We start from the raw sequence: 12,268 nt of genomic DNA on the forward strand, positions 1-12,268 counted from the left end.
AATCCGAGGATTGAGAAACTGTTCTCTCCCTCTCAATCAGACCCATTATATATTAAGGGTCACTCAATCCCGGACTCCCTGGTCGTGACCAACACCAGGAAAAGGGCAGGAGTCCCACTATCTACTAGTGAGGCACCCCCAGATAAAGAGGGGAAGAAGCTGTATGCCCTAGCCAAGAGAATCACCACCTCTGCAGCATTCTCTACCAGAATCGCCAATAATAATACCCTATTGGCAAGCTACGCCGATGCTCAATGGGCTAAGCTCAAACAGGACATCGAAGAAGTTCCCGAACCCCTAAGGACTCGTTTACTGGCTACAGTTAACGAGGGCTCTCTGGTCAATCAAAGCATCGTCAAGAATACCCCCGATGCAGCAGAGACGGCTGGCCGCACTTTGGTACAAGGAATTTTACTGAAGCGTCACGTCTGGCTTTGCAATTCCGGTTTTAAGGCGGAAACACAAGCGTCCCTTATTAATAAACCCATAGAGGAGTCCAACCTCTTTGGGAGAGCAGTGGATGACGCGCTGGAGAACGCGAAGAAATTTGATACAATAAAGACCTTAGACCAAATTTCAAAACCCCCTAACAGGCGGGGATTTGGTAATAAGCGCTTTTTTCGTGGACAACGCCAGCAACAAAACCAACAACAACAGTATTCTGCCAGCAACTACCAAGGTAATAGCGGCCAGTACAATCAGAGGGGTCAACGCCGTGGCAAGGGAAGAGGCCGGGGTTCCACCCCCAGAGGCTCCCAAGCCAACAACACCACCAAGTGACGCGAAGATTCGCGTCCCCTCCCTTGCAACGCCGGTCAATGGCTGGTTAACATCCTTTCTTCCAGCATGGGAGGGAATAACATCGGACCGCTGGGTACTTTCCACCGTAGCCCGCGGCTACTGTATAGAGTTCAACAGTTCCCCAACATACAGACCCCCGAGGGGACGCCGCATGACACCAGAACACCTCGCCATCCTTCTCCAAGAAGTGGACCAACTGCTGGAAAAAGGAGCCATAGAGGTCGTGCCTCTATCTCAGGTAATGGAAGGTATTTATTCAGTCTACTTCCTTGTACCCAAAAAGGATCTAACCATGCGCCCTGTATTAGATCTGCGCCCAGCGAACAAGTTTGTCAAACCCCAAAAGTTTCGTATGGTGACCTTACAGGAAGTGATCCCACTGCTATAACAGGGAGATTACATGACAACACTGGACATGAAAGATGCATACTTTCATATTTTAATGTTGCCAGCGCACAGAAAATACCTCAGGTTCATGATAGAGGGCAAACACTACCAGTTCAGAGTGCTACCCTTCGGCATAGCATCTGCACCAAGGGTATTCACGAAAGTACTGGCAGTGGCAGCGGCCCACCTGCGCAGGTTATCCATCCCAGTATACCCTTACCTCGACGACTGGCTCATAACAGGGGATTCTTACGAGACATGCTTCTCAAACACCCAAAAGACTGTAGACCTTTTGTTCCAACTGGGCTTCTCCATCAACGAGAAGAAGTCCAGCGTAGACCCCAGCCAAGTCAAACAATTCCTAGGGGCTCTAATTCGAACAAAGGACGGCCTTGTCTTCCCCTCCAACGAGAGGGTCCAAAACATGGTGTTTCAGATCCCCCAATATGTGGCAGGTCGAGAGGTGACGGTGCGCAAAGCGATGCGATTGCTAGGAATGATGGCGTTGTGTATTTATTTGGTACCTCACGCGCGCCTGCGCATGTGCCCAATGCAAGAGTGGCTCAACAGCCAGTGGTGTCAGGCCAGCGGACAATGGGACGATCTAGTGGTGGTCTCGCAAGCCTTGGTTCTCTCGCTACGGTGGTGGACAAAGGAAAACCTGATAATAGGGAAACCCTTTGCCACACCCGCGGTGGAGGCCACTCTAACCACGGACGCATCCCTCACAGGATGGGGGGCTCACCTATCCCACCAGACTGCTCACGGAGTGTGGACTCCGAACGTAGCATCCAAGCACATAAACCTACTGGAGCTACTGGCGGTGTTCAAAGCACTAAAAGCCTTCCAGGAACACCTACAAGGGAAGACAGTGATGGTCCTTACAGACCACAGCCATGTACTACATCAACAAGCACGGGGGCACCCACTCTCCAGGACTGTCCAAGCTATCAAAGAATATATGGAAGTGGGCTCTCAAACACAACATGTTCCTACTGTCACAACACGTACCAGGGGAACTCAATCTGCTAGCAGACGAACTCAGCAGAGACTTCCCCCTGCCCGAAGAGTACGAATGGCGATTGCACGAAGACATTGTCTTAGACGTCTTCACGCAATGGCGATTCCCGGAAATAGACCTGTTCGCAACTCTGGAGAAATCACAATGCCAAAGTTACGCTTACAGGTACCCCCAGAACCAGTCCAAGGGGAACGGTCTGTCGATTCAATGGTCAGGGAAATTTGTTTACGCCTTTCCCCCGACTCCCCTTCTCAACAAAGTGGTGCACAAGATGCAACAGGAGCAAGTTACCATGATACTAGTGGCCCCAATGTGGGCCCGGCAGCCATGGTTCGCTCACTTGATGGAGATGTCCCTATCCCCCCCAGTGAAACTTCCCTGCCCGTACAACATGCTGTCACAGGACAAGGGCAGGACACTGCATCCATGCCCTCAGACCATGAATTTAGCAGCCTGGCTCCTGAGATCATAGAATTTGGACATCTACAACTCCCGCAGAGATGTATGGACATCCTCAGGGAAGCCAGAAAACCGAATACTCGCCACTGCTATTCTAGCAAGTGGAAAAGATTTGTCATCTGGTGTAGAGGTAAGAGCATCAACCCGGTTGACTGCTCTCCCACACACATTGTTCTGTACTTGACCCATTTACTAAATTCAGGTCTAGTGTTCAGTTCCATTAAAGTCCACCTGGCGGCACTTTCTGCATACACCACTTCCCAGCTTAAAGTGTCGTGGTGGAAGATGCCAGTTATCAAGGCCTTCATGGGGGGGGTAAAGAGAATACACCCTCCGATAGCTAACCCAGCTCCCAGATGGGACTTAAATGTGGTACTTTCTAGACTCATGGGCTCGCCCTTTGAACCCATGCACAAGGCATCTCCTAAAGACCTCACTCTTAAGACTGCTTTCCTAATAGCTATCACCTCCATTAGGAGAGTAAGTGAACTACAGGCTCTTTCTGTTCTAGGCCCCTTCGTAACAGTTCACAAGGATAAGGTGGTTCTACGCACACACCCAAGGTTTGCACCAAAATTCATCTCGAAATTCTATGTAAACCAGTCAATAGAACTACCAACGTTCTTTCAAAACCTTTCCAGCTTGGGAGAAAAAAGTCTGCATACACTAGATGTACGCAGAGCTGTCATGTTCTAGATGGAAAGAACCAGGCCACTGTCTCGGTGGCAGCAGGAAGAGAAGGAGATGCAGTCTCAAAGTCCACTATATCTAGATGGATTGTTCAATGCATCACTCTCTGTTTCTCTCTTGCTAAGAGAGAACTATCCTTCAAGCCAAGAGCACATTCTACTCGAGGCACTGGGGCTTCCATAGCGTTCATTGCAAATGTTCCCCTTGAGTCCATCTGCAAAGCGGCTACCTGGAGTTCTGTGCACACCTTTACAAAACACTACTGTCTAGATGCACACTCTAGATCTGACTCCCAGGTGGGACAGGCAGTATTAAGACATCTTTTCTCTACTGTTCCTTCTCATAACCCACCGCCAACTCCGGGTACTGCTTGCTAGTCTATGCACAGCATGTGATTCTAAGCAGATTAACAAACATCAGAAGACAATGCATTACTTACCGTAAAAGCATTTCTGATGGTTGTATCTGCTTAGATTCACATGCGCCCACCCTTCCTCCCCGCTCGGATGGAAGGAACATAGACACCTTTCTACATCTCTCTCTTTTCTGTACTCACTCACGTATAGAAGGCTCCCTCAGGGCAGAAAAAATACAAACAGAGGGACCTCGACGCGTGAGGGATTGTGGGTACAACGCACGTCACTATAGGGATAGTGTTACAGACACGCCTTGTCGACGTCCCCTTTTCGACTACGAAAAACAAAATGCAATACTCCGCAGTGACCACTGGATGTCGGACCTATGCGCAGCATGTGAATCTAAGCAGATACAACCATCAGAAATGCTTTTACGGTAAGTAATGCATTGTCATATTTTTAGGAACATTTTTCCTCCTTGGTTTTTTAGTTGTGTGACCGTTCCTGGGTGTGAAGAAATACCTACTTCTCTGCTGGAATACAGGGATGAGTAGTAGCCAAAGCACCTCCTCAGCCTCACACTACTACTACAACACAAAAATGGTGATCCCAATAATAAAGGTGAAACAGACACAATCTGAATGGCATACCTCCTACACCTCTTGGCAATGTAGGGGTGTGAGAGGGCAAACAATCCAAACAATAGTTTAGCAATGCCAACATTAAAGGAATGTCCAGTTAAAGCTCTATAAAAATTTAGAACTTTTCAATTGGACTGGAAATGCACATGACTAATAAACCACCCTTTTGAAGGAAAATGCAGCGCATGCACACTTTGGAATAAAGGAGCACATTAGTTTTGAGGACTGGGCAGAGAGGAAAGAATTTCAGCAGCAAATGTTCAATGAAGATGTCCTTTAAAAGTTAGAGAGTGGATGCTTACAGTTGACTCTAGAAGCTTATCACAGGCCAGTAAGAAAGGACCACTTCAAATACATTTTAGTTCTTGTTTTGGGGGCTCAACAGCATTGAACCAAGGGTAGTCCTTGTTCTGCACATCGATGAAAGGAAGTTTACAACAGAGCAACTGCAAGTACTGCTACTTCCAATGAGCAGGACTGTTTTCAGTGTTCCGGCATCAGGAAAGGCCTTGGTCCACACTGCCGCTTCACCCCAAGTAGGCTCTTGGCATGTTTGGGGACAAGAGCTTGCCTCTTGCTTGGAAATCTCTGGTCTTCACCTCTTTGGCATAGAATTTTGGAGCAGACTGTACTACAAACCAGGTGAATCCTACTTTTAGTCCATAGATTAATCCCCTAAGGCGGAAGGATCTCTTTGCCCCTATTATATAGGTCAAATGCTACAGCGGATTTGTACACAGCAAGCCTTTAAATGGCCCAATCCAGACTGCTGTAACAAGTGTCCTTAGCCTACTGATGCCATACCCTTGAGTGCCTACTCTGTTGGTAGTGGGGAGTGGTACGGGAAGTTTGGGTGCCCTAGCTTACTCCTGGGCTATTCTAATATTGTCCCTTTCTCTGCCTTCTTCAATAGGACTCCAGTAATCAATATCCTGTTGGGAGGTGTCCTTTGAAGTGACAAGCTGTGTTTGAAGTACCAGTTCCTAAGGGAATTCTCAGGAGGTGTTTCTGTTCAGTGGAGGAGGGTGACTGGTCTGGACCAAACATGTTTGTTGTGGGTACACCAAGCCCAGACAGATTAATGCACACCAAGCCCTGTCCTGAAGGAGTCCCTGTCCACATTTGCTTGTGCCTGTATAATTGTGTAATCCCAGGAGTCACAATGTCAAAACCTATCCCTGGCTTATATTAATTTATTGTAAACTACCACCAGGTGGCTGGATTCAAACAGATATGTAATTTTAAACTACTTGTTCACTTTCAAATGCATTCCGTTTTTACTGCAAAAGAAACCATTGCAAAGATAAGACTAGCTTGACATCTATACTTGCCAGCTAGAAATTCTTTGGAGGGCATCTACCTGAGGTAGCAACCAAAATCAGGTTTGCACTTGGTGAACAAACCGGCTTAGCACTTTCTAAAAGTGAAGCCTCATCGTAGCTACACATGCTGGCATGCCAATTACTCATGCACAGCACCACCTTTAGAGAGGGTGTCTTTTTCACAGATGTTGCTAAGTTCAATAATGCCCCAATAGCCAACATCACCATCTGGGTACAAACCCATTAACAACAGTTTATAAAACACAGAGTACTGTCAGAAAGTAAGACTGTTTAGCAGATCTGATTTTAATGGCAACATCAGCCATACGGGGAGAACCACTTGTGAAGTGTTGCTCGAGATTTCGATTTGATATTTTTCCGCTGGGCAGTGGTCTACTATATCTGCCATCTCGGCCACCAATAAAGTTGGCATATCTTGTGGATTACTAAATGGTTTATGGGTGTCTCTAGTCGGCTTGTTGTACGATGGCTCACACTGCTATAGTTTTAGATTCTATGGTCCAAAGGTTTGTCGATTGCAAAATATTGCAATTTGGTTAAAGGTTGAAGTGAGGGCACTGATTAGCGCGCGAACGGTTGCAACAGCCTTCTTAAATTCACTGCTTATGGTGATAACACGGTTGCATTTTCTCTTGGAAAATCTAGACAAGAATTTGCGAAAATCAATGCTGGGTTTGGTCAGGGGGGTCTTTCCCTGCTCTACGAAAGGCAATCGATTGAGTGCTGCTCTTATTTAAGCCACACACACTTTTTTTTTCTTTTCCTTTGCTGCTTATTGATTGCATCTGCATGGCATGTTCTCTTCAGTTGGTCAAACAGTGATAGCAGAACCTGGAGATGAGTCCCCATCACAGACTGCTCCTTAGCCTATTTAGCTGTTTCATGCTGAACATGAAGATATCATGAGATGCAGGGCTTTGATTGGTCTGGCACAAGCAGGGCGTCTTCTTCCTTTATTACGCATCTCCAAGTAGGTTAATGGTGGTGATTTCCTTTTATATTGCATGCTGGAACGTGTTACTTACACTCATCTGTAGACTGGTGTCTGGACTAGTTAACTCCGTAATGTTTTGCTGATGTCATCTAAAATTGAAGTTGATTTCAGCATCTTTGTGCAACATGTGCAAGTCCAATTCTGTTTTCCATTATGCCTTCTTTTATCACTTTTATTGTTGCCTAAATCAAACCCGCCTTTTCCTTTTTACTTGTTTACACTGGGATGTATTACAATGGCGTAGACCTCAATATATAGTAAAATGTGTCAGAAAAACAATGAGTATTTTATGTTAGTTTTTCTCCAGCTACTTTGTTTAGGTGGCTTGCATTGCAACCAGTGGTTCTTTTTAATAGTTGATCAAGGAATATATAGTTTGTTAATGCCATTGCACATGCTTCTGTGGAAAGATAGTTTATTTGGTAAAAGAGGTAAAGGGAAGTTGCTCATTTAGTGAAGATTTATGTTTGCCTTTTATTTTCATATAGGTAATTAAGACGCCAATGACTAGCCAAACGACGTTTGAAACACTTACAGATTTTGCAAAAGCCGTTGGAAAGCATCCAGTATCTTGCCAGGTAATGTGACCTTATCTTAAGGAGTGCTTTTTGTGCAGGTAATATTCTTTTGTCAAAGCAAGTTATCTGGTGACTTTTGGCTTATGCACTGAAGTTACTCTGGTTCTTGCATTGAGTGGAAGGATTTGAAAGTGCAAGACTTTTGTGAAGAACGCTAGACTACATCAACCTTTTAGTGCCACTTTCTATGCAGAGCTATGTATCTGTCAGCTATAAGCTCCACCCTGCAAGCTCATTGCATAAAGGAGAATACACACTTCGCACATTATGTGAGAAATACAGTAAAAAATAAGCTTTTGTTCGAAGGAACCCATCACGGCTAGTGATAATATAGGTGCATCTTCTCCATTGGGGTAAGGTGAAGCCAGGTGTTGCCACCTCTGCTTCCTAAGATCCTGCTTAGTCCCAGGTAAAGTCCACCTCCTTCCACAAAGCTCGGTGCTTCCCACCCTTCATCTCCCCGACTATTCCTCCTCTGCACTCCTTGCCTGCATCTCGTTCCTGCTCCGACCTCCTCAGCCTGCCTTGACCCAACCTTGCTCTTACTTCCTTCCTAATCTGGCTGGCTAGGGATTTTTCCTCTAACTACTTTTCCGTCTTGTTGTCATCTCCTAGCCCCCCCCCCCTTTCTCTAGGGCCTTCTTCCCTCTCCGAATGTTACCTCTTTGTATTTTTATGTTTTGCTTTCTGTTAACGGCGTCTCCTGCTTTGTACCTTTTGGATGTTATCACCTGCTTCGCCTCTGTACCACCATCCCCTCCATATGTTATCACTGCCACCCTTCCCATAGCCCTCTCTTGTACACAGCATCCCTATAAGAATCCTTGCATCATTCTCCAACACTCCCCCAGCTGCCTGCCACAACCTCCTCCAAAAAAACACGAACTGTCTCGGTTTTATACTGCTGCCCCCCTCCCGTGTGTTACATTTTAGTGAATGTCTGCATCTTAGTCTTGTAATTGGGTCCAGGTTGGGATTGGTTGCTGCTTATGGGTGCAATTTTGGAGGCCGGGCCAACCCTTCATTTGGCTCTGCCATCTTGGATTCCACTGTCCTCCTTCCTGCCATTCTAGTGCTGTCTGTGCCGGACTTGGGTCGCCTGTTTCAACAGCGGGAGAATTGTATGCTGCAAACACTATTGGTAACCTTTTCAAACCCTCCGAACACATAGAAATGCCGCTTTTGGTATAATTCGGAAGGGAGTTCTCTGCCAATGAATTAGTAACTGTGTATCACATGCAGTTAAACCTGTGGTTGGAAAGCCACACATTTGTAACATGGTATATAATGTGGGTCATAGGAGTTAATGGAATGTCTCACAGGGGCTTTGACTTGACTTCTCTGGTACAGTCGGTTTGGTTTCAACACTATCGGAACCTATGCTGCTAATATAATTTGAATTAAATTGACTCTGGTTAAAGTGAAGAGTTAATGTTTCCTATCGTGGACTTTGAGTCTGCCTAGAGAGATCTTCAGGCTGTCAGTTGGGCAGGGGTTCAAAGGCAGGGGGGTTCTGTTACTGATAAGCTACTGGCTCCAAGGCAGAGTGACCAGGGGATCCTTCCAATAACTCCTCTAGGCTCCTCATCCACTGGATCAGGGAGGCACCCAACAACCCCTTTAGAGATCCCCTTTGGGGTACCCAGAGCCAGGGAAGGGAGCTTGTCACAGTATGTTCTTAAATCGCATTGATAACCAGGGCAAAATGTGGTGTAGTAATTTGGTCCGAATGACATATTGTGGTCAAGTAGGAAAGTGTATAATCCGAGTGCTTATGTATTCCTATATCTCGTCACTTTTCCCCTATACATTATGCTTTCAACCCCATAACCAGAGCAGTTTATTATGCAGCAGTGAATTGAAAAAGAAAGTTGGGCTGAAAGCGCTGGGTGCAGTCTTGCACACACCACCTAGCAGATGGCTCTGGGTGGGGCCGAGGGGAGACCCCTGGCTAGGATTGGAAACTGCTGTGCTGTTGTAAAGAGCAGGCAAAGCACATAGAGCAGAAAAGAGAAGGGGCAGGTGAGACAACACAGAACAAGTAAAAGGGAAAACAAGATTGTGAACATGAAGAGAAGGGGACCATGCACTAGACCACCAATGTGTACTCCAACTAGATGTGTGCCCAGGTTTTACTTACTAACCACAGGGACAAGGCTTATCTCCATGCATCTGTTCAGGTCACATTTATAGATACTCACACTGCCAGCCCATACTAGAAGGACAGTAACAGTGTCTTCTGTGTCTGGAGCATGGGGCACAAACTAGGAGTATACTGACAAGAGACAAGCCTACACGGGTGAGCCACAACATACAGTGAATACCTTTTTTGGAACCGAAATCAACACAATGTTACAGGACAACGGGTAAGATAAGGAAGGGAAGGGGCAGGGATTGCCACACAGTGTATAAGAGCCAACCTCTGTATAAAGAAGGAATACACATACGCACAGATGAGGACATTATGGAACTGTTAACACAGACAGTAAAAGCCCAAGAGGCATTCTAGGCAAGCGACTGAGAGAAGTATGGTTCAAGTCCATAAGAATTCAGAACAGGAAATCTGGAGCTGGGAACAAAGGAACCTGTAGTAAAGCACTAGATGTAGGTAACAGTAGCAAGGGACTGGGCACAAAGGAAATTTGCAATCTGTGGCAAGGGACTTACTCTAGGTAACTGGAGCAAGCTGTAAAACTGGCTTGAATCATGCAAGCTATAGAAGGCAGCTGTATAGTATAACGCTGAACTAAAACTAAGGGGAAAGAAGCAAAGCAATCGAAAGAGAGGCTGGCAATACAAGATACAGCTTGAGACTATATAGACTTAATTAAGCAGCATAAGAGCAGAACAGGGAGCTGTGGTTGAGACTGCAAGAACACAGGAGCAGGAACTGGAGGTTGCAGGAACATAGCATGTGGCAAAGAGGCTGGAGGCTGCAGAGCACAAGGTAAAGGAGTGAGGATACTGGGTGGAGGCAGGGACGGGGGGTGACCTCAAAGCCACAGCTGGAGAAAATGGAGCAAGGTAGTACGAGATAAGGAAACCATCACTCAAAGGGAATAATGAAATTCATAATGGGGTCCACTTGCAAGAGGTGTAACACTCAATGAACAGAGTTTAGGACATAGTATCTTATATAAGCAGTGTTAGCAGGGAGGAAAACCAGGGTGAATTCCTACGATTGCGCTGCACACAAGTGGTCACCTGTGTGGTTAGTTCCAATCTCTGGAATTGATTTGAGAAGGAACCGTTGCTCATTAAGTTTAGGTGTTGCTTTATAGAATGTCAGGAGTCTGGCCGGGTAGCACAGGGCAAAGGCTATATCTCACACTATGTGCTGTAAATTGGGGAGATTCCTGAGGCAATGCTACCATATAACAGAAACGGGCTACATACCAAGCTGATCTGAGTTGAAACAGGTATTCACAGGAACTTCAGGGGCAGAAGCTGGCTGTAAGCAAAGGGACAGAGAAGGCAAAGACAAGCAAATCCACTGGGCAACACAGACTGATCAGAGTAAAGGGTTTACTGGAATATGATAAGGGGTCTGCATGGATTAGGAAAAGCCCTTGGGATCGGTACCAGCAGTTTACTCCTAACTGTCATACAGCAGCGTCATGAGTTAGGCATGCCAAAGAGACTGTTGTACTCAGTGCAAGGTTAAAACCGGAGACATATACTGAGGCAGCTAAGACTCCAACGCAATGAACTAGGCGAAGGCAACAGAAGTCTCTCCTTTATCTGATCAACACGAGACCAACCCAGGGGTCGCACTGTAAACTGATACAGAGCGAGGCACAACTGTGGACCTAGATGTATTACAGGCAGAAAGCACTGTTGAAAGAAGTAACCAGATACAGGACAGGATAGAGAAACAAAGTACAAAGCAGAGACTGAAAAATCAGAAGACACAAGGCAAAGGACTCGGTCAAGATAGGTTGCTGTCAACACAGTGAATACGAGGGATTCAGGAAACTCGGAGCACTAAGAACAGACACTAGAACTATGGACTGAAGTCTGGTAATATGGAAGGCAAGGAACAAACAAGAGAAGAACTGGACAGAAACAAGGCAAGGCTGTGAAGCAGAAATCCTTACAGAAAGTCAGAAAAGCTATCAGTAAAGCTCTTGAATGGTGTCCAGACATTTGGTCGACCTAAAACTGGTCGAATGACATTTGGTCGACGCAATTTGGTCGAAAACCAAATGGTCGAATTTTTTTTTAATTATATATTTATTTTTCGGGTTTTCGTTTTTTACAAAAATGGGTTTTTAGAAAAAAAAGGGGGTGAAAATAAAAAATAAAAAAATTATTTGTCCATTTGGTTTTCGACCAAATTGGTTCGACCATTTGTCTGGTCGACCAATTTTTTTCAACCAAATGTCTGGTAACCGCTCTGAATGTCTTAAACAGCAAAACAGGAAAGGGTTTCAGAAGTCAAAAGCTGGAAATCACGGAAAGTTTTTAAAATAACAGGCAGACTGCAAAAGCAGACTGAAAAGGATGCTGCAAAGCAGTAACAAACAGGATTCAAAGGCCAAAAATCAGGATATTCAGGAAAGGTTCAGAAACTGATCACAGGTGCACACGCGCACAAACTCTCAGTGGAAGCGGTTGACTGAACAAATACTTCTGGTGTGCTTATAAAGGCAATTCATTTCAGTGTTTCCAAATATCATGCATTATGGGAATGGTAGTCCAGTTTTATGGAGACGCAGGTTTGTGCAAGGAGTGGTCTAATCGTGACCAGCCAACACCCAGCTGGTTTGTGGACAGCAACACTGAGCGGCATAGATGCAGAAGAGCAACAACTTCCACATGCACCATCCGCCATTCCTTTCAGCCATGCACTGCACTTTGCACATTTACTCTTTCCGAGAAACTCTCCCTCTTTGTTCACTTTGCGGTTGCCTGGCAAGATTGGAAGACCGGTCGTCCTCCAGAGAATTTTAAGACTTAAATGCAGAGTAAAACACAGGGCAGGACGCCTTTTATTAT

The 12,268-nt window shown here is 45.7% G+C and overlaps 1 protein-coding gene across 1 annotated transcript in view; it reads left to right on the top strand.

Moving 5' to 3' along the window:
- HADH (hydroxyacyl-CoA dehydrogenase) overlaps window positions 1-12,268 on the top strand; it is a 525,417-nt gene that overhangs the window by 334,366 nt on the left and 178,783 nt on the right. The window contains exon 5 of the mRNA XM_069630865.1: window positions 7,181-7,270. Within this exon, the coding sequence (XP_069486966.1) occupies window positions 7,181-7,270 (90 nt within the window). The remainder of the gene's footprint in view (window positions 1-7,180; window positions 7,271-12,268) is intronic.

The sequence above is a fragment of the Ambystoma mexicanum genome, chromosome 6q, assembly GCF_040938575.1.
Source record: "Ambystoma mexicanum isolate Mex_15411 chromosome 6q, UKY_AmexF1_1, whole genome shotgun sequence".
NCBI lineage: Eukaryota > Metazoa > Chordata > Amphibia > Caudata > Ambystomatidae > Ambystoma > Ambystoma mexicanum.